The sequence below is a fragment of the Dipteris shenzhenensis genome, chromosome 9, assembly GCF_047967505.1.
Source record: "Dipteris shenzhenensis isolate YYH24624 ecotype China chromosome 9, Dip_SZ_1.0, whole genome shotgun sequence".
Lineage (NCBI taxonomy): Eukaryota > Viridiplantae > Streptophyta > Polypodiopsida > Gleicheniales > Dipteridaceae > Dipteris > Dipteris shenzhenensis.
In genome coordinates, this window is record NC_141604.1 from 29,620,443 (window position 1) to 29,640,972 (window position 20,530).

Below are 20,530 nucleotides of genomic sequence, written 5' to 3' on the forward strand. Positions count from 1 at the left end.
ATGCCCATCAAATCTCATTTGCATAGTCAGGGACATATTTTTCCTTGTGTTTTTACCACTCATCTTGCATGAGGATCAAAAAACACATGTTGGGATGCCTCATTCACACGTGTGAGCCTTTGATGGGGATACTACTTTGCATGGCTCCTAATATCACCTATTTTAAGTTTGTGAAAAGTATCGTGTTGAATCACATTTGCCTCATTTGGGATGCATTTTTCCTTGTTCTTTCACAACAACTAGTCATGCGTGAGGGTAGAAAAACACGCATCAAGGTACGTCATTTGCATGTGTGAGCCTTCGATGGGGAAACTACTTTGCATGGGCCTTAATCTCACCAATATTAAATCTTGTGTAAAGTATCAAGGCCATCGGATTCCATTTGCCTCATTGGAGATCCATTTCTCCTCGTTTCTCACCACGCCTTATGCATGAAGGTCACAAAACACACATCGGGGTATGTCATTTAGACGTGCAAGTATCGTATGGGTATGGTGCTTTATATACGTTTTTAATTTTCCACTTTTAGTCTCATGCAAAGTATCATGCCCATTAGTTCTCATTTGCATGGTTGATAATGCATGTTTCCTTGTTTTTTCACCACATGTCATGTATGGGATCAAAAAACATGCATTGTGGTGTTTCATTGGAATGTGTGAGTCTTTGATAGAGATATTACTTTACATGAGCACTAATCCAACCCAATTTAATTCTAGTACAAAGTACCATGGCCATCGGATCTCATACATTTTTCCTTGTTTCTCACCACATATCATTCATGAGGTTCAAAAAACAAGCATCGGAGTGATTGATTTGAATGTATGAGTATCCATGGGGGATGGTGCTTTGTAATTCCCTTAATATGTCTATCTTTAAGATCCATGAAAAGTATCGTGCCCATTTCAGATCTCATTTGCATTGTCGACAACACTGTTTTTTAAATTTTCACTAGTCATCATGCGTGAAGGTTAAAAAACACGGGTCGAGGTGTCCCATCTGAATGTTTGAGTCTCTAATGGGGATGGTACTTTGCATGGGTCTTAACCTCATCTACTTTAAGTCTCGTGCAATTTTCTATGCCGATCAGATCTCATTTGCATGATCGAAAATACATGTTTCCTTGTTTCTCACCATGCATCATGCATGAGAGTCAAAAAACAAGCATTGAGGTCCCGTTTTTGAATGTTCCAATCCTCAAAGGAGACAATGCTTTGCACAAGCCATAATCATACCCACTTTAAGGCTCATGCAAATTATCATTCTGATCAGATCTCATTTGCACAGTCTACGATGCATTTTTTCTTGTTTTTCACCACGCATCATGCATGAGGGTCAAAAATATGCATCGAGATGTGTCATTTGAAGGTGGCATCTCTGATAGATACATTACTTTGCAGTGGCCCTTAATCGCACCCACAATAAGGCCTATGCAAAGTACAATGCCCATTGGATATCATTTGCATGGTGGGGGAAGCAATTTTCCTTATTTCTCTTCACGCAACACAAGGTAAAATGCATGCACAACCATGCAAATGATATCTGATGGGCAAGGTACTTTGTACAGGCCTTAAAGTGGGTAATATTAAGACGTGTGCAAAGTATCATACCCATCAGAGACTTTTAGGTATATGGATTAGGGTTTAGGGTTTAGGGTTTAAGCTATAGGGATTAGAAGATAGGTTATAGGATTTAGGATATAGGAATTAGCATTTTGGCTATAGGGATTAGGGTTTAGGCTATAGGGATTGGGTTTAGGATATAGGGTTTGGGGTATAGGATTTAGGATTTAGAATATAGGTTTAGGATTTAGGGTATAGTGTTTAGGATTTAGGGTAGAAGAGGGTTTAGGGTATAGAGTTTAGGGTTTTGGTTATAGGGATTAGTGTTTAGGGTGTGGGATATAAGCTATAGCGATAAGAGTTTGGGGTATAGGATATAGGGTTTATGATTGAAGGCATATGGTTTAGGGTATAGGGTTTAGGGTTTAGGGTAGGGGATATAGGATTTAATATTTAGGGTTTAGGGTTTCAGAATTACGTTATAGGGATTAGGTCTTAGGGTATAGGTTTAGGATTTACAGTATAGGATTTAGGGTATAGGGTATAGGGATTAGGGTTTAGGGGATAGGGTATAGACTATAAGGATTAGGTTTGAATATAGGGCTTAGGGCTTAGGGTTTAGGGTATATGGTTTAGGGTATAGGTTTTAGGGTTTATCTTATAGGGATTAGGGTTTAGGGTATAGAAATTACGATTTAGGCTAGGGGGATTAAGCTATATGGATCAAGGTTTAGGGTATAGGATTTAGGGTAGGGTATGGGACATAAGTTGTAGGGATCAAGGTTTATAGTAGAGGGTAGAGAACTTATGATTTAGGTCATATAATTTAGGGTATAGGGTATAGGATTAAGGCTATAGGAATTAGGTTTAGGGTATAGCATATAGGGCTTATGATTTATGGCATATAGTTTAGGGTATAGGGTTTAGGGTTAAGGTTATAAGGATTAGGGTTTAGGATAAATAATATAGGATTTATGATTTAGGGTAAGGGTTCAAGGTTAAGGGTATAGGAATTAGCGTATATGATATAGCATTTAGGGTTTGTATTATAGGGATTAGGTTTTAGGGTATATGGTTTAGGGTTTAGGATATAGGGTTTAATGTACAGGGTATAGGGATTAGGGTTTATGGTATAGGAATTAGGGCTTAGTATATAGGAATTAAGCTATAGGGATCAAGGTTTAGGGTATAAGGATTAGGATTTAGGGTATGGGTTATAAGTTATAGGGATCAAGCTTTAGGGTATAGGGTATAGGATTTATGATTTAGGGCATAAGGTTTAGGGTATAGGGCTTAGGCTAAGGGTTTAGGCTAAAGAGATTAGGGTTTAGGGTATAGGCTACAGGGATTAGGATTCAGGGTATAGGGTTTATGATTTAGGAGGTATAGGGTTTAAGGTTTAGGGTATAGGGATTAGGGTTTATGGTAAAGGGTTTAGGATTTAGGATCTAGGATTTAGGGTATAGGGTTAAGGATTAAGGGTATAGGAGGGTATATGGTATAAGGTTTAGGATTTATGTTATAGGGATTAGGTTTTAGGATTTAGGGTTTATGGTATAGGATTTAGGGTACATGGTATAGGGATTAGGGTTTTGAGTATAGAGTATAGGCTAAAGGGATTAGGATTTAGGATATAGGGTATTGGGTATATGGTTTAGGGTATAGGTTTTAGGGATTAGGTTATAGGGATTAGGGTTTAGAAAATTAGGGTTCAAGCTATAGGGATCAAGGTTTAGTGTATTTGGTATGGAATTTAAAATGTAGAATTTAAGCATGATAAAGTTATTTGCAAAGTTTTATGACCATGTCTTATACATAATCTATGAAAGGGGTTGGAAAGGAAGATAGACTATAATCCTTGTCTATGCAAGGATTTATTAAATTTTATAGTTTGAAAAATAAATTTAAAAAAGTGGCCATGGTTGTGGGAGGATAGGGAAAACATGAAATTAATGGAATGGAGGGGACAGAAAAAGAAGGTAAAGGTTAGCTCTATTGACTTTGTTACTGGCATCAACAGCTATTTCTTGCTTGATTGAGCTCACGTGAGTGGTGATCATGTCTTGAACCATGGAGACAAGTATCGGTGCCCATGGAGATGCATTACATTCGTGTAGTGCCTCTGCAATGTAGTGCCTCTGCAATAATTTTTTCCTTTCCACTACTCTCCATATCCTGCACTTTCCTCCCAAGGGCTGCAGGCTAAAGCTTGAGCTCTCTAATCTCTTGCTAAAGGTAATAGACTTGCTCTTGTGGGTCAAGATTGACCATGTGCCTTTGATGTGTTTTTGCATAGGGGTGTCTTTGCAATGGTAGAATACAAAGGCTTGAAAGAGGGGGCTAGGGTTGCGAAAACTTTCACCTTAGGGAGTTCCATGGTGGGCCTAAACTTGTGTGTGTACCCCCTGCTCAAGCTAACTCCCAAGGTTGGGCCAAGGGTTCAACCCAACCTAGATTCTATGAACTGGATTGCTAGTAAAATTGAACTCTGAACTTACTAGACTAGATTGAACCGAGGTGAAGTTAGCTAAACTAAAGCTTAACTCGAGGTGGCGATAGTGAAACTATGAACTTTGGAGGAACTTTGCAGTGGCATCCATGAGAACAGCAGCAGCACACAATGATGAAACGACCTTGCTGGGAGAAACAGGTTGCTCGGATTGTTACTTGGGCTAAGAGAGACGACGGAGACGAGAGATGGGCTGAGAGAGGCGGGACAGACGAGATGGGGGGGTTCAAGAAAACAACAGCGATTTGCCTGAAATGGATCACAAAGTGACTCCCAAACCTCCCTTACACTATTCCTCTAGCAACAGTTAAATTATTTTTGTTTACTTAAATTATCAACAAGTTAAGGAATAGATAAGTCTATAAATGAGGATTCTTAAAAGTAAAAATTTATTCTAGGATTTTTGCAATATAGAGTAACGTAAGAATTATGTTTCTTAGTGTTTACATTATTAGTACAAAATGATAGTGTAAGTAAATGAACTTTTTATTCCAAAAGGGTATTGCCAAAAGGTAAACTTTTGGTTTGGGAAGGATATTTTCATAAAGTCTATTTTTTGAATAGAAATTTAAGTACTGAAATGAATTGGGCCGCGCACTAGTCTACGCAAGATGTTACGTTAAATTTCATAATTTTAGTTTTATTTGCTTTAAAAAACTTTCAAAATTGGCTCATTTTTTTTTGTTTATTTGTTTTTGCAATACTGTGGTTTTTTAAATAAATTTTTATCCAAAAGTACTTATGAAAATGAAGTTGGACATTGTAAAGCCCAAATTTTATGAAATTTGTGTTCAAGTCTTTAACTTTGGCTTGCTCCCACGATCCTCAACTCGGGGGTGTATTTGTCTAATCTCTAAGGTGGGATCGATCAAACATTCGACAATGGCGTCCAATCACCCTGCTGGGTATCACATACAAAATCTTATCCAAGATCTTGTGCGTGCAGACGGCGGCCCCATCTTGCTGACGGGTTTTGTTGAGGAACATAATATCCTGGACACCATCTTCGCCTTTGGAGGCAGTGCTTTAGCCCCGAGAGAGGAGTTTCAAGCAATCCTAGTCCTTCTCTTGAATCTTGAGAAGACTTATTATGAGACAAGGTGGAGTGGCCTTTGCTAGAAGGCACCATGCGAAGGATGGGATTTACAGATAGATGGATTCGGGGGTTCTCAGTGCTTCTATACAAGCAGTGCCCTGCCATATGCTTATTGGGGGTTACACAAGAGGCCTTTCCCTACAACAGGGCTGCCCTCTCACTCCCTTTTCCTTTTTGGGGTGGGGGCTCTAGGATATTTTCTTCACTTCCAAGCTAAATGCCTCTCTAGGATGTAACTCTTGATCCGACAAGAGTTATTGGAGCACTTGGTTAGTGACCTACAAGGACAATTTTGGCCAAGCTCCAATATAAAAGCTTGCATCACACACTCTTTGGCACCTGTGTAATTCATTTCTCCGTTGATATGTCAATCCCTATTGGGTAGCCTAAGTACCTCCCTATCTGACCTCATATGAGCCACTGAAAACCAAGAACTACTCCCCGTCGGTCATTGTGAGCTTGTTGATTTGGCCCAGTTGATCCTCGCCCTGAAAGCCATACATTACAACTCAAGGCTTCCTGGAATCCCTCTAACTCGTTGTCGTGCCCAATGGAGGTCCTCACCTTCATTGAAGAGTCGTTTTGCCCTCTTTGATTATCTGATTTGTTGAGTAATTTAAGTGAGTCAACTTTTTTCTAGTATTTGGAGCATTTGCCAAGAGCATGTAGATTGTGGGCTTGGCAATCCTATTGAAAGATGGACCATCAAGTAACATGGTTAATGTGATTCATAATACGTAGCATTTTCTCTTAGAATTATAAACCTATATATGTTAAAACAAAGCAATTCAGCATGAGGAAACACCACATCCATGAGCTTTTGGTTGTTCAAAAGATCATGACCATGATCTTGGCCATGGCCTGCTAGTGTGTTTTTACGAGGGCATGGTCGTCTCAAGTGCTTGGTTCATAGCTTCTTGTGGGAGAGATCAATGGCACAAGGAACACTAGAGCCAAGGTCACCTAGGAGATGGTGATCCTACCCCAAGCAGAGGGAGGAATTGGCATCATAGACCCAAAGATGCTGTGTAGATCCCTTTTGGGCAAGTTGGTAGGGCAAGGCCTCACCCAAGTGCAAATCCCTAGAAGTTCTTATTTCAAATAGGGCTTCTCGAGAATGCCCCCCACAAATGTAGTCTGTGGCATCAATCTCATTGCTGGATTTTCTCGGAGGCTCCCCTCAAGATGGAATAGCTCCTCGATGAGCAATCTACACAGAGTTTGGGAGTGGCCATTTGGGGGAGTCATGTGGGCTAGCCCTCGATGTCATGAGGAGTTTAAGCACCAACTCCTTCTCTGGTATCTAGAGGTCTGGGATATCACTATGGGAATGACGATGACTGTCCAATCTGAGCGTTGTTCATAAGGCACATAGTCTTGAGACGCCTCATGATCCCATTTGACATGATTTTGGGCCAAGAAATAGCTAGTATAGGGAAGGCTAGCAGGGATAATGAGGCCAATACCTCTAGAGGTGGAAATGAAATAGGGGGTTGGCCTTGTCCCAAGGAACGGGGCCAAGTATGTGTGTATGTTGAAGCATGGAGGTGGCTTTACGGTTTGGTATGCTTTGCAAACCATAAAAGCCTTTCGAAATCTTTATCAATTCCGTCGGATTCTTAGTCCGTTCTTGCACTTCAAGCGAATGAAAGCCCGTGCGTGAAATCAGTTCCACTAGCTTGTGGCTCGAAAGGATAGGGATAATATTTCATCCCCATCAAAGATTCAAATGCTTCAAGCTGGGGTCGAAGACCGAAGCAATCGAGCGAAGCCCTGACACGTATTAAGTAGTCAGTCATTTCCATCCAGGTAGTAATCTGTTGCTTTGCAAGCAATGTGGCATTCTAAGTGAATTTCGACATCTGTGAGCGGTGTTGGTTGATGCGCCTATCTCAATTTCTTCAAGGGAGTCATCTTTGTCTTCGTGAGCTCTGTGTCCCAATACGACACAAATCCTTGGGACATGATCCCAAGAGAGCGTGGCATGTAACCATCCGTAGATCACGTTGATTCGAAGGCAAGCCGAAGGAGGGAAAGGTCATGTTCGCACAATACCAAGGCATTTCCATATCCCCATCCGCCTAGCCACTGATGTCCCAGCCAGATAAATACCTTTTGATACAGGGTGGTTGTGCTTACGCAAAAGATGCCGACCCCCGAAATTGCACTTTGATTTGATTTGAAGGGTTGGGAAGAAGGAATTGCATGTTGCTGTTCCAAAGATGCCCTAGGCAATGAGCTGGGTTCTTTCGAAACAAGCCAATCTTCTTTTGACAACCAAGGTGGCTGACTATACATCCAACAAATGCTCTCACAACAGGGATATAAAAAATGATTGCAAGCCAACCTTGCAAAAAAGTTGTTGCCTTTCGATGGTCGCTCTAGAACCCGACATCTCGCGCTCCCAAATACTGCACAAGGTGTAGATAATGTCCCGCCATATGGTGACGAGTGGTTGCATGAGAGACTGGATGGCCTCCCATCACCAAACTGCAACCAACAACCCAGATGTTCCAAGCACTAATGATGGGACATTGTCTCCCATTCACTAGCATTTGGCAAAGGCACCGATGGAAAGGAGATGCGCATCATATGCCTCAATCCTAACCACATGCTAGCCCTATATCCAATAGGCTGGAGAGATTGGATCAATTGAGAATGCATAGCCCCCCTCTGTAAGTCAAGTAACCACCCCCTAAGTAAAGTCCCGCTGCATCTGTTGTTAGTCACATTCCTAAGAGCCACTGACCAGATCCTCTGTGCTACTAGGCATCCCCATAAACAATGGGGGATCATTCAAACATTCTATCTACGCCGCAATGGCAACTACCATCACCCACATCTACTCCACCCAAAGGAAAATGGGCAAGCCTCCATGCACAACCATCTCAAAGAAGTAAGAAATCTTTGTGGTCTACGACTCACTTGGAGACGCAACCATAAGCAAGAGATGACCTCTATGGGAACCTCTTACTGCCTCTCCCTCGAGGGGGTTAATGATGTTGCCTCCAGCTCAAGACGTCGGCTATTGCAGGTGGTCTAAGAAGGTGGGACCCAAGGGCGTGGTTGCTTGACTGATAAAGGGGGATCATGTCTCCTCCATAGACATGGTTACACCAACTTACAAGATCCGAGGTCAGAGGTTCTTCAGAATCAAGATACAAGATGTGACTCCCCCTTCTCAACAACATACCCAAGTGGACACTACGAGATTTTCACTATCTTCATGGAAACAGTACATGAAAAGCAACACCAATATTAACCATAGCATAGGCATATGAAAAAGAGTTCCGTCTTGTCAAAACACGACGAAACGTTTCATCATGAAACATTTTGAAATAAGATGAAACGCTCTGCATGAAACCCTGATTCACCCAATCTTGAGATACTTTTTTAAAAAGTTATTTTTTGATTTTTCCAGTGATTCAAAGTTCATATATCTAGATTCTAGAATCCATATGCTTTCCAATCCATAAAGATTGATTTATCTGAAGTTGAAACTTGAGAATCAAGAGAAACTTGAAATAAATTTGAAGAATGTGTTAGTGTTTTAAATCTACTTTTTGGGTGTCTTGACTTATATTCCTCTTTGTCACTCTAAACTCGAGTATAACATATCTTATTTGCCACTATCCTTGAATATATTAAGTATCTCTATCCATTTCGCATGGTAACACAAAACGAAATAAAACAAAACCTATTGAAACAACGAAACGGTAAAACAGACGAAACATTTCTTGTGACACTGAACCATAGTTACCCCGGTGTCCAAGGTAACCCGGTGCAGCCTGGTGATGGGAGGTAACCACGTTCACCCAGCAGCCACCCTCGTTGACAATTGGCAAGTTATTATCTACGCCCTATGCACCATATAAAATCACGGACATCAAGATCTTGAATGACCGCTGAAGAGGGGTGCTCACTTCTGCAAGGCTTGGCCTTCAGGTGTCTTCTATGTAGTCACAGAGCGAGGCATTCAATGGACTATACGGGGTTGTTGGCCCCTGTTCCAAACTTTCCCTAGGCAGTGAGCTTGGTTCTGCTGGTTGACAGCCAGCCTTTCTCTCGTTTTCTTCCACGATCAGTGCCACACAGATTGCTGATTCGTATGGTTAAGTTTTGTTTAAGCATTAATTAACAGTTCTTTTCTCTCACTTCTATCAACCCAAAATGTGTTTGTCAAGCCATAACTAGCATTTGCTGTTTCTTTGACCATGGCATACCATATGTTTTCTAAATGGCATGTATTTCTGTGGCGTATTGGAAATCGATGTAGACTCCAGTTCTTGGTGAGAGACACACCTCTTACATGGACAAAAGAGCAGGCAAACGTGTAGCCAATCTGGGATAGAGTATTATTGGAGCCATGTCTTTCATAGACGCCAGATGACATGACGAATGCAAAAAGAGCTCTTCCTAGCCTTAAACATGACAAATACCAGCTTGCATGTACCTCAGACGCTAGAGAATGAATGTGAAAATGTTTCTCGTCTATCTGTATCTGTTGAAAAAAGACTCGCGGTTTTTAGGGCAGACAAGTTGTGAATTGATAATCTTCATCCAAATTCCAAAGCATCCATGTGACTAACGTAGATACATTGGTTTCTAAAAAGAGATGGACATCCCACTACCTAATTACTGGTGTTGACAACATACATGCTAGAACTTTCACTGTGTAATTTTCCAGTCTTGTAAGCTCAGTATAAATATATTTTTTTGTGCAAGAGAGTGCCAAATGCTAGCTGTAGCAGTCTGACAGTGGCGGCCAAGACATAACCTTGCCTTGAGCTTTAATCTCTGTCTTTTTAAGTTTTGAGAACTTGCAGGATCAAGCTGATCAATGCCCAAACCTGAACTCCTGTAATACCCAGTATAGAAGACTGCCAAAACCAGCTTGGCCTGTGATCGATACTTCCAGAAAAAAAAATGATGATACGATGCTACCATGCATGCATGCATGTTACAGTTGTCATCCAGAAAAAGGTTGGACATTCACCTCTCCAGTTATTGTGACCTTTTGCCATCAAGTTTTAGAATCTTTAGGATGGCATCTTTCCAACACAGTTTTTGAGACTTGCTTCTTACAGCTGAACTTTGGGGCATGTAGGGACTTCTTCTCTTGCTACAGGACCTGTCAAACAAAATCCCATTAAGATGCACAATAGCTTAAGCATCTAAGAAAGAAAAGAGAATAACCAAAGATGCTTAAGATTTCTCTGAAAAATCAATGCAAAGGCAATTCAAGCTGGAACAAAGATATCATCAAAACAGTCACTCTCTTACATAAGCATGCCCACCATAGGATGGTGACTTATTACAAAGTAACAATCATTGCTTTAATTAAGCGAAGATGTCATCTTATCATAACAAAGTCCCATGTTAGCTTGTAAGACGCATAGTATGATCTATTGACTGGACTTAGCTTTGACATACATGAAACCTTAGTGAACTCACGATGCTCCCCTGCAACCATATGGAAATGCAGACTCTCAAGTCTGTACAGACATCATGACCTTCACTTGCCAGCTCATCCAGAATTCTCTTCTTAATTTGACCTCACCAGAATATAAAGTCTTAGGCCAAAGAGCTCAATGTACAAACTCATCTAACAGTAGAATAGCTCAATGTGAAAGCTCATCTACCACTAGAATAGATCAACGGACTTCAGCATAGACTTAGAAACTAACCATCTGGACAACTGCATAAGAAGCGCATACTATAGCAGCTCCTACTTCATCTCTCTCTAAAATAAGCCTCCAGGATGATTGAGAAGACAGTACTTTCTGAATGACCCTACTAATAGAAAAATAACTCTAGACAGCTAACAGGGACTCTTGCGTGCAATATGTAATTTGCACAAGAGAAAAGACTGCTATTTGTATATCACAGGACTGCTGGCGGAAAAGAATATCACCAAAAACACCTAGAAGTTATCTAACGAATCAATACCAGGAAAAGTCTTAATAGGCAAGCTGCATGAGGACATCAGAACAATCATAGTCTACACACCATGCATAGGCTGGCGATTTATTATCTTTGATAAAGGAGATTTGGAAAAACACAGCTGTGTATATAATAAACTCTATGCAAAGAAGAGCAGACTCAATGCAAAATGAGCAGTGTACATTTGGCATTCACAAAAATCATTCTTCCTAACTCTAGAACCCACGTTTCCACCTCTAATAAAAATTTCATACAGCTGTGCCCTCGATTCCTACCTCATACAAAAGTCGCATGAAGTTTCTACCAAAACTTCACTCAAAGTAGTAATCTTTTACTAAGAGGGAGAAGGTGCCATCTTATCATACCAAAATTCCTGGTTATTTAGCATGTAAGAAATGACTATCTATGCACTAGACTTAGCCATGACATTCACAGAAGATGTCTTGGACTTCTAATTATTGATGAAATGGAAAATGCTAGATGGCCATGCAGACTCTCAAGTAACCATGGACATGATGTCTGAAACCGGCCTTCAGTAAACTGAAGGGCAGTAAACCGTAACTAGCTTAGCATCCATGTCATTCAAAGCCACATTGCATATCTTTCAACCACTTCATTAAGTACAAAACCACTTAGAAACAACTTTTGAAAAAGTAAACTGGATGGAGGCTAGAGTGCCCCTGCTCAAAGAACCAAACACGAGACACCACACTGGCCCCAAATACCAATCACCTTGGGAAGTGGGCAGCAGCAAAAACCAAGGTCCTTGCACCTTGAGAAAGATGACAATCAGCCATACAACACTGAAGTTACGTTGGAAAACATGTAGGAGGGTGAGGGGGGGGGAAAGCTTGCATGGGGGATTGCCACATGGCCCCTCATTGATGCTCTAACCCTCCAAACCAATGAAACAGTTGGTTTGCCCCCACATTAAAGTCCTAACCCCTCTAACCAATGAAACATTGGCTTCCTTGGACCCGACATTTGCGCCTAGTAAGGTGCACTGAAAATTGGACTAGGGACTTCTAGGAAGTGGGTGCTTCCTCTAGGCCAATCCGGCCAACGTAGCCACAGAAGTAACCACGGGGTTAGCTACACATGAAATTCACGTCCCCGTGACAATGTCCTTCATTTGTAAAATCATCCACATGCTCCCCTCTAACAAATGCACAAGCAACTCGCAAGTACATAGACATAGAGCTTTTCCGTTGGAGATTTATTATGTGTTCCTTCTCCTTAAGTCCAACTTGATTCACGAAGATACAAAGCAATGGGCTTCAAGATCCAATACTGCAAAATACTTGTGCGGAGTCTCACTTGTAGCCTAGCACTCAACACAACCCTCTCACTGGGAGGTGCTGGTGCTTTGGAGCTCACTGCTCACCCCCATTTCTCCCCTTCCCTCCTTGCCTCAACCTCTCCTCCTCTCAGTTTTGTCTCCCTCCTTGTGTGTTTTCATGTTTGATGCCACTTCCAGCAGTGCTCCTTGCTTGACTTGTCAATGGCAAGCTAAGTGCAGGCTTTTGCTTGCATCTTCCCTCACAATGATTGTAAGTCTTGACTCCTTGGCATCCCTGGTTTGGAAGGAGCCTCATTGTAGCAGGTGGACAATTAACTGAGCCCCTCCTCAGCTATTTCACCGATTACGGTTGCCTTCTCAGCCACATTGCTCTACTATGAGTTTCCAGCAGCAACCCATTGCTGCTTTTATGGTGGTGGTTGGGTCGTCTGAGTTTGTGCGGTGGACAACATCCAATTCCTTTGTTATCTTGGATGTTGGTCAGAGGTCAACAACCACCTCTATTCTTTGACTTCAGTTTCTCATGGTTTAGGGCTATTTGGGCAATATCAACGCCCTCTTTAAAGATGTTGATAGTTGCTTTTAGCCTCCAACATGCTTTTCACATGGAGATTCCCTATTTCACCTCCCTCTTCCTTCAATCTTAGTGTTTAGTTTTTACATTGTGGAACTCCCCTTCGACTCTCATCTCCAATTGAAGTCTCCACCCAATGATAGGCAATGGAGGCCTCTTCAGTGCCTTGTCTTTCTCTCTTGCCATGTTGAGTTTGTGCTTGAAACACCATCAAACCTATAACTTGACGTCCACCGCAGGTCCGCACCATCACCATGAAAACATTAGAACCAGCTATTATCCAAGCATCAAAATGAATGCTACAACATATGGCCATCTAGATAGATGAATCCCAAGAAAGCAATGATTATTGGGATCACCCTTACCGGTGCAGTTTCAATCTTATGATGGTCATCCACAAGGTTGGAAACCTTCAACTCTATTATGCATGCTGGTAACATCCCCACCGACAACAACAGCTTCTCATGATAGGTGTAGTCTAATCCTTTCAAGTATATCAGTATATCAGTATTCATTTACATCAAGGACTTCACACCAAGTTTTCTATCAAGATGGGGCAAAACTCGGCCATGATGAAGGCTAGCACTAAGGGGGAAGAGCAATGCTGCAAAAATACAAAGATGGTGGGCATGGGCATTCACATCTTGAATACTTCAAGGGTTGAAGAGGCTGTTAGAAAAAAAGGTGCATAAACAGCTATTGTAGCTCCAAAGATGGCTCACTCACTCTCCTTAAAAGGGGTTGAGTGGTTCACATGAAAGGGTGAGGAATGAGGGATTTTAAGAGTCTTACATTGGCATTTTCCCTTAAAAAAATCAAATTTGCATATTTGTAGAGCATACCAAATGGGCCAATGACAAAAAAGTATGAATAGAACTTTAGTTGTACATATCTTTCATATGGTGAAAAGTGTGTGTGTGTGTGTGTGTGTGTGTGTGTGTGTGTGTGTGTGTGTGTGTGTGTGCGCGTGCTTACCTGCATGTGTGTACCAACCCATATCGACATGACTAGCAGGGTTAGGCAATCAGTTTTTACCTTTTCAAACATGGGACCCACCACCGTCCTCAGATAGTAAAGAATAATGTATGGAACAACACCTAGGTTCTAAAAAAAGTACCTCCAATCAGAGGTAGAAATGCAACTAACTACCAAACTGAGTTTTAAAAACTGCAACTCTACTTTAAGGTGACAGTTTGATATATATAAGTATAATAAAGGGTCCAACACCTATTTTAACTATAAGTACAACAATCACATTGAAGAGGAATATCGACGCACATATTTTTCTTGCACCCTAAAGTAGCAGTTACGGTTGTAAAAGTAAATTAACAACCAAGAACATATCGCCATCTACGTCTTACTAGTGATAAAAGTGAAAACAGTGTGTCCACGTTCTTAAAAAATCAATCTTTGTATGCATGTGGAACTTGTCCTAGTGCTCAAGTCTACAAAAAATCACTTCTTTTATAGAGGAGGAACTCGTTCCTTGCATGATTATACTATAGGTGTCATTGTGTGTGAGTAGGTGTGATGAGAAAGAAAGAAAGAAAGAAATTTTATTAGAGTCTTCGGAAGACCGATGGGTCTATGAGACTGAAAGAAAACCTGATACAAATCACAGTAAGGATGGAGCTACTGAAACGAGCATCATCACCCATGCTGGATCCTAAGTCTGATCATACATAATCAAATCAAATACATCTAGATGTAACAATGAAAAGAAAAGGACTGAAGCGGAGCAGAATCCTCCGTATGTCATGTCGCCCTAGCTCGTGCATAGCCGGTGATGGGACGCTGGTGCCCATCAAGGGGTGTTGAACGCGTCTCGATCTCTTGGACGAGGCTCGACCAGAGCCACCGTGACTCCCATGGGACGTATCCCGGGTCTAAACAATGACGGGAGGTCCCCCAGAGTGATCTGTGTGTCCCGTCAATGTCTCGTGTGTTGTGTTGTGATCGTCGGGTCGAGGTCTTTGTCACGTCTGCGGCTAGAGACTAAACGATCAATGTCACTCAATGGGAAGAACTCTGTGATCCTGCACTGGAGAGGTGTCTGATGATGTGGCCAAGCCCCGTCGCCTGAGTAAGTACTCTCTGTGTCGGACCCCCTCGTGAATGAAGGCCACGAGGCATCTCTGATCTGGGTAGGCGAGGAATCTGGAAAGGAGCCCGGAGCTGTCTCTGAAGAGGCAGTGGTAGTTACCTCGGATCTCGTAGTACACTGGGCACCTGAAAATAAAATGCTCCTCCGACTCGACCTCTCGACAATCGCACAATATGCATAAGCGATGCTCCCTAGGAATTCCCTCTGCTTTGCCGCTCTCTATGCGGAGGCGGTGTGATGATACCCGAAACTGTCCGATGGAGATCCGTAGTGAGTGAGGCATATGAAACTCATGGAGTTGCTGCTTGCATTTTCAACTTGTTCTAGAATAGTTGTTACAGAAACCGCCTATGCCTTTTCGAGGTTGTTCTGGTCTTTCAGTACATCAAAGTCCATCGATTTCCATTGTGAAGACTCGCTGCAGCACCTTGGTGCACTTTGAATAGCCGACTGAGCATTTTGGAGCTGTTCTGAAGCCTCTAGCACACCTATAATAGACCATTTTCATTGTGGAGGCCTGCTACTTCATTTCGGAATACCTAGAGAGTTGCTTCATATATTTCACTTTGGCGCCCCTACAGCTACCTCCTTGAGAATTTTGGACCTGCTCCAGCATCTTGAGCACTCATTCTGCCCAAAAGTACTCTTCTATTGGCTCATTTCTGCACTTCAGGGCATCTACTAGCTGTCATCATTTGACTTGGGTTCATGACTTGGGTTCACTCAGTTCTACATTTCTAAGAGTATTCTTACTGCTTTTCCATTAGTGTAGTTTGTATGGTAGAAGAGGATATATACAAGACTGCCTTTAGAACTCAAACGGGACATTATGAGTTCCTAGTTATGTCTTTTGGGCTAACTAATGCTCCAGCTACTTTTAGTAGAATGATGAACCGAATCTTTCTTAAACACCAAGATTGTGTGGTAGTATTTTTCGATGATATTCTGGTGTTTAGCAAAGACATTGAGGAGCATAAGGAACATCTGTAGCTAGTCTTTTCACTCTTGAAAGAAAATCAATTGTACATAAATCTTGAAAAGAGTAGTTTCTTTCAAGATCAGATAGAGTATTTGGGTCACATTGTATCCGCTGATGGGATTCGAGTAGATCCAAAGAAGATTGAATGTATAGTCACATGGCCTAAACCCCGAGATATACACGAATTAAGATCATTCTTGGGATTGTGTAGCTTTTACAGAAAGTTTGTCAAGAATTTCGCATACATTGCACATCCATTGACAGACCTTCTTAGAAAAGCTAAGCATTTCTTATAGACCAAGCATCAAGATAAATCTTTACAGCTTTGAAAGAAGCTCTCACACAAGCTCCTATGTTGCAACTACCCGATTTCTCATGACCATTCTTTGTAGTTGTAACTGATGCTAGTGGATATTGAATTCGAGCCGTACTTATGCAAGATGGGCATCAAATAGCATATGAGAGCCGAAAATTAAAACCAACAGAATGCAATTATAGTACATATGATAAAGAATTAACCGCTGTTGTGCATGCCTTATGAATGTGGAAACATTATTTTATGAGAGTTGAGTTTCTTATCAAAACCGATCAGCAAAGTATCAAGCATTTGTTGACTCAGCCACTAATATCCGATAGGCACATCAAGTGGGCATCATTTATACAAAGTTTTCAGCCCATGATTCAGTATCAACCTGGAAAAGAAAATGTAGTTGCTAATGCTCTTAGCAGAAAGCCAAGTATTAATCACATCACTGCTGTAGAGACCCAACCTTTTGAAGGTATGAAGAATTCTTATCAAGAGGATCCAAACTTTTCCAATATATGGAACAAGTTAGAGAATAATAATTGGAATCCTATGTTGGACTATTCATGCAATGATGGATACCTCTTTTATCAAAAGAAATTATGCATCACTCGACTCTTTAGACAAATTGTAATGGAGGAAATGCACTAACTACCATATATGGGACATAGGGGAGTGACTGCCACTTTACAAGTGATAGCGAGGGAATTTCATTGGCCTACTATAAGAAAAGATGTAGCTAAGTTTGTAGCCGAATGCATCACTTGTCAAAAGTTACAAAGGAAAGACCTCAGGATTGCTAATGTCTTTGCCTATTACTACGCAGCCTTGGGAACAAATATCTATGGATTTCATAACAGGTTTTCCTACTACAGCAAATCAAAATGATATAATTTGGACAATAGTAGATCGCTTTAGTAAGCAAGCTTATTTCATCCCATGCAAGAAGACTCTAACAGCTCAGCAAGCTGCATATCTATTCATCAAGCATATCTTTGTTCATCATGGCTTGCCAAGATTATAGTGTCGGATCGAGATTCGAAGTTTTGCAGTAATTTTTGAACTGCATTATTTCATAATCTAAGCACTAAATTAAATTTTTCATCAGCTTTTCATTCAGAATCGAATGGACAAACTGAAGTTACAAATAGTACTATTCTAGATACAATAAGAGCTTATGCGGGAAGTCAACCAAAGACTTGGGACAAATATCGTCATCTCTTACAGTTTGCTTATAATAATACTCCTCATTCTGCAACTGAAAGAGCACCCTTTAAGGTTTATGGGAAGGTTTTACCTATTCCTATCACACGATTGACCCATAGAGTGAAGGCAGCACATGCACTTACCCATGACTATCAAAATATTCTCAAAGAGGTTCAAGAAGCCATTGCAATCGCTCAAGAGAAGTACACAAAACAAGCTAATAAGAAATGGAAACACATGCTTTTTAAAGAAGGTGATTATATACTTCTTCGGATTGAGAAAAGAAGATTGAATGGTGTTGAGAAATGGCTAGTAATCAAGATGTCACCTCGTTTTTATGGACCTTTCAAGGTGATTCAAAAAATCAATGATCTAGCTTATAGGCTTGAATTACTTGATAATTGGAAAATACATAATGCTTTTCATATCAACCTCTTAAAGCCCTTCAAAGGACCTTTACCTATTCATCCTGTTTATGAAGAGGCTCCATTGATTGTTGATGAAGAAGAAATTCTAGAACCCGAATGCATTATTGATCATCAACAAACCTCGACCCGAAAAGGAAATGTCTATACTGAATACTTGCTCAAATTTAAGAATCATCCAAGAGATGATGCTCAGTGGATGCCTAAGCGATTCTTTCGAACTTTTCCAGGCCTCATTAGTTCCTATAATCAAACACGCAACTGAGGTCCGTTGCAATCCAAGCAAGAGGGATGTTACGAAAATTATATTTTTGATAGATCTTGCTTTGGACATTATTATATTAGTCAAGTGTGACTATGGCAAAGTACTCCATAGGAGCGCACCGGACACGGCGGGGGTCCTAGTGGATACTTTGTGTGGTTAGTTAGGGACGCCTGACTAGCTTTTATTTTGCCATGCTAGATGATCGGTATTGTGGGTGATTCCATGTTAATACTGATGTCGCTAGTGTTATTGGTGTTGTGCTTGATTATTGTGCTTTGAGCGCGGTCATGTTAGGATCGGTTGATTCGGTGATTCATTCAATCGATTGTTAATAACTAATGTAATTGGCGGCTTGAATACAAGTGATGGAACTCATAGCGAGGATTGGAGTTAGTGTGAGGGTACCGATCGAGGTGTCGCACAACGCATTATATATGGCCATGTGCCAATTTTGTATTTGCTTTATTATTGCAATGTATTTTGTAGTAGACATAATTCATTTTTGGGCCCTAAGATAGGTATGTAAAGCAAATCCCTCATTTTGGAAGAGAGGGATAATTTTGGCTCCTTCGTGCTTTTATGAAATATCATAAATACTCTAGATGAGAAAGCGTGAGCTACTCATCTAGGGGGGGGAGATTGTACCTAGTGTGCTGTCGTTTTCGTGGTGTGATTGAGCTCTTCTTCTCCAATTGATTAAGTGGTGAATTTGTGTTGAAGATAATTACCTTTTGGTTTCAATTAGGGTTTGCATTTTGGAACCCCCGAGGGCATTCATCAACTAATGGACACATTTATTCAAGCATTTCTCAAGCTGTTGATTCATTTCAGAGCCCAAGACCAGCTCCTTTATTGGCTGGTTATCTATTTTAGTGTGCTGCGTTTGCTAACTCAATTTGACACTATGGAGCCTCATCCTCATGGTGAAGATTCATCAACACCACTTTCAGCTAGGGATGAGCAACATGGCAAAGCACTGGCGCTGATTGGTGTGAGGTTGGTCAACAAATTGCTTCATCAATTTGACCTCACTACTCCAGCTAAGGAGAATCTAGACAAGCTCAAGAATATTTAATGCTACATCTATTGGATCTGCGCAGGAAGCTTCACTTCTATGTTGCATGATCTATTCCTCTCTGAGATGGAAGATGATGCTTAGCTGTATGTGTGTTTGGGTTGAGTGATAAAGGTTCTCGGCCTTGAGTTGTCCCTCTAAACTGAATGTATTTGGAGTCAATAAGAGGTACTCTGCCCTAGGTTGTCCCCAAAAAATGAATGTAATATCTTTTACTTTGGTTTGATGATATTGAACACCCAGTTCAGAGTAAGGGGGATGACAAGTGATGGTTTGCCCTTGCCGGTCAGATGCTGATTGAGACGTCACTATCACACAGGAGGTGTTGGATAGTTAGACTTGCTCTTTGCAGTATTGCGGTGGAGGGGGGATCGGTCTACTCTTTGTGTGTTGGGTCTCACACTCTTTGCCAAAGAGTGTGAGATATCATAGCCAAAGAGTGTGGTGATGTGATCTATTGGTGTGTAGTACTAGGAGTTCTAGTACTAGTTCATGTGTGTGAGTCATGTGTGAGTGCCACGTGTCACTATGGGACTTATCCCATATACACTTCGTGCTGTGAAATGGAAATTGCAGCATCTGAAATGCTGAAAGAAAAGCTTACTTCGGATCCATTGTTGATCTTGTCAGATCTCTGAAAAGCTCTTCATCTCCAATGTGATGCATGTGGGAAGAACGGCCTTGGAGCAGTTCTAATGCAAGATGGACGAGTTGTTGCAATGGCTCATCGTTATAAAAAGTGTGGATACTCCCACTATTTACTAACATGTTCAGGTCATCGATTTCCCTTTCAGCTTGTGAGTTTAGGAACTTCTAGCACCCATCAAAGTATGTAGTAGAACTCTAACTGTAAATCCTTGTATCAACAAAGTCAACAATTTTCCATGCATAGCATCAATATGCTCACCTAATCTAATTCTATGAGCCTAGCATGAAGGGCTAATAAAAAGGAAATTTGTTACATTCGTACTTAGCGAAGGCTACTTCCTTCATGGTTGAATTTCGCTTGGTGGGGCCTCCTCCTACTAGGAGGCTTCACTATTACTTGTTGAATCCCATCTCTTAGGAATATAAAATAAAATTTGCAAATCTCACTTATTGATTACACCACACTCGCTTACCTCAAGAGCATATCCAGAATCTAGCAGATAGCATCATGAGCCAACCATAACCTCCAGCTAAATAACCTCA

The 20,530-nt window shown here is 41.1% G+C and overlaps 1 protein-coding gene across 5 annotated transcripts in view; it reads right to left on the minus strand.

Annotated features, from left to right (window-relative positions):
• Positions 1 to 9,634: 9,634 nt before the first annotated feature.
• Positions 9,635 to 20,530, minus strand: part of LOC147898483 (beta-carotene isomerase D27) — a 54,227-nt gene continuing 43,331 nt past the window's right edge. The window contains exons 7-8 of one of the 5 annotated variants that reach the window (XR_015541526.1): positions 10,161 to 10,295; positions 9,642 to 10,044 (exon numbers count right to left, since the gene is read on the minus strand). Coding sequence is in view for 3 of the 5 variants with exons in the window: in XM_087379119.1 (XP_087235245.1) it covers positions 10,246 to 10,295 (50 nt within the window). In the remaining 2 variants the exon portion in view is untranslated. Of the gene's footprint in view, positions 10,296 to 20,530 lie in introns of all 5 variants that reach the window. The other 4 variants (XR_015541525.1, XM_087379119.1, XM_087379117.1 and 1 more) reach the window with 4 other exon arrangements.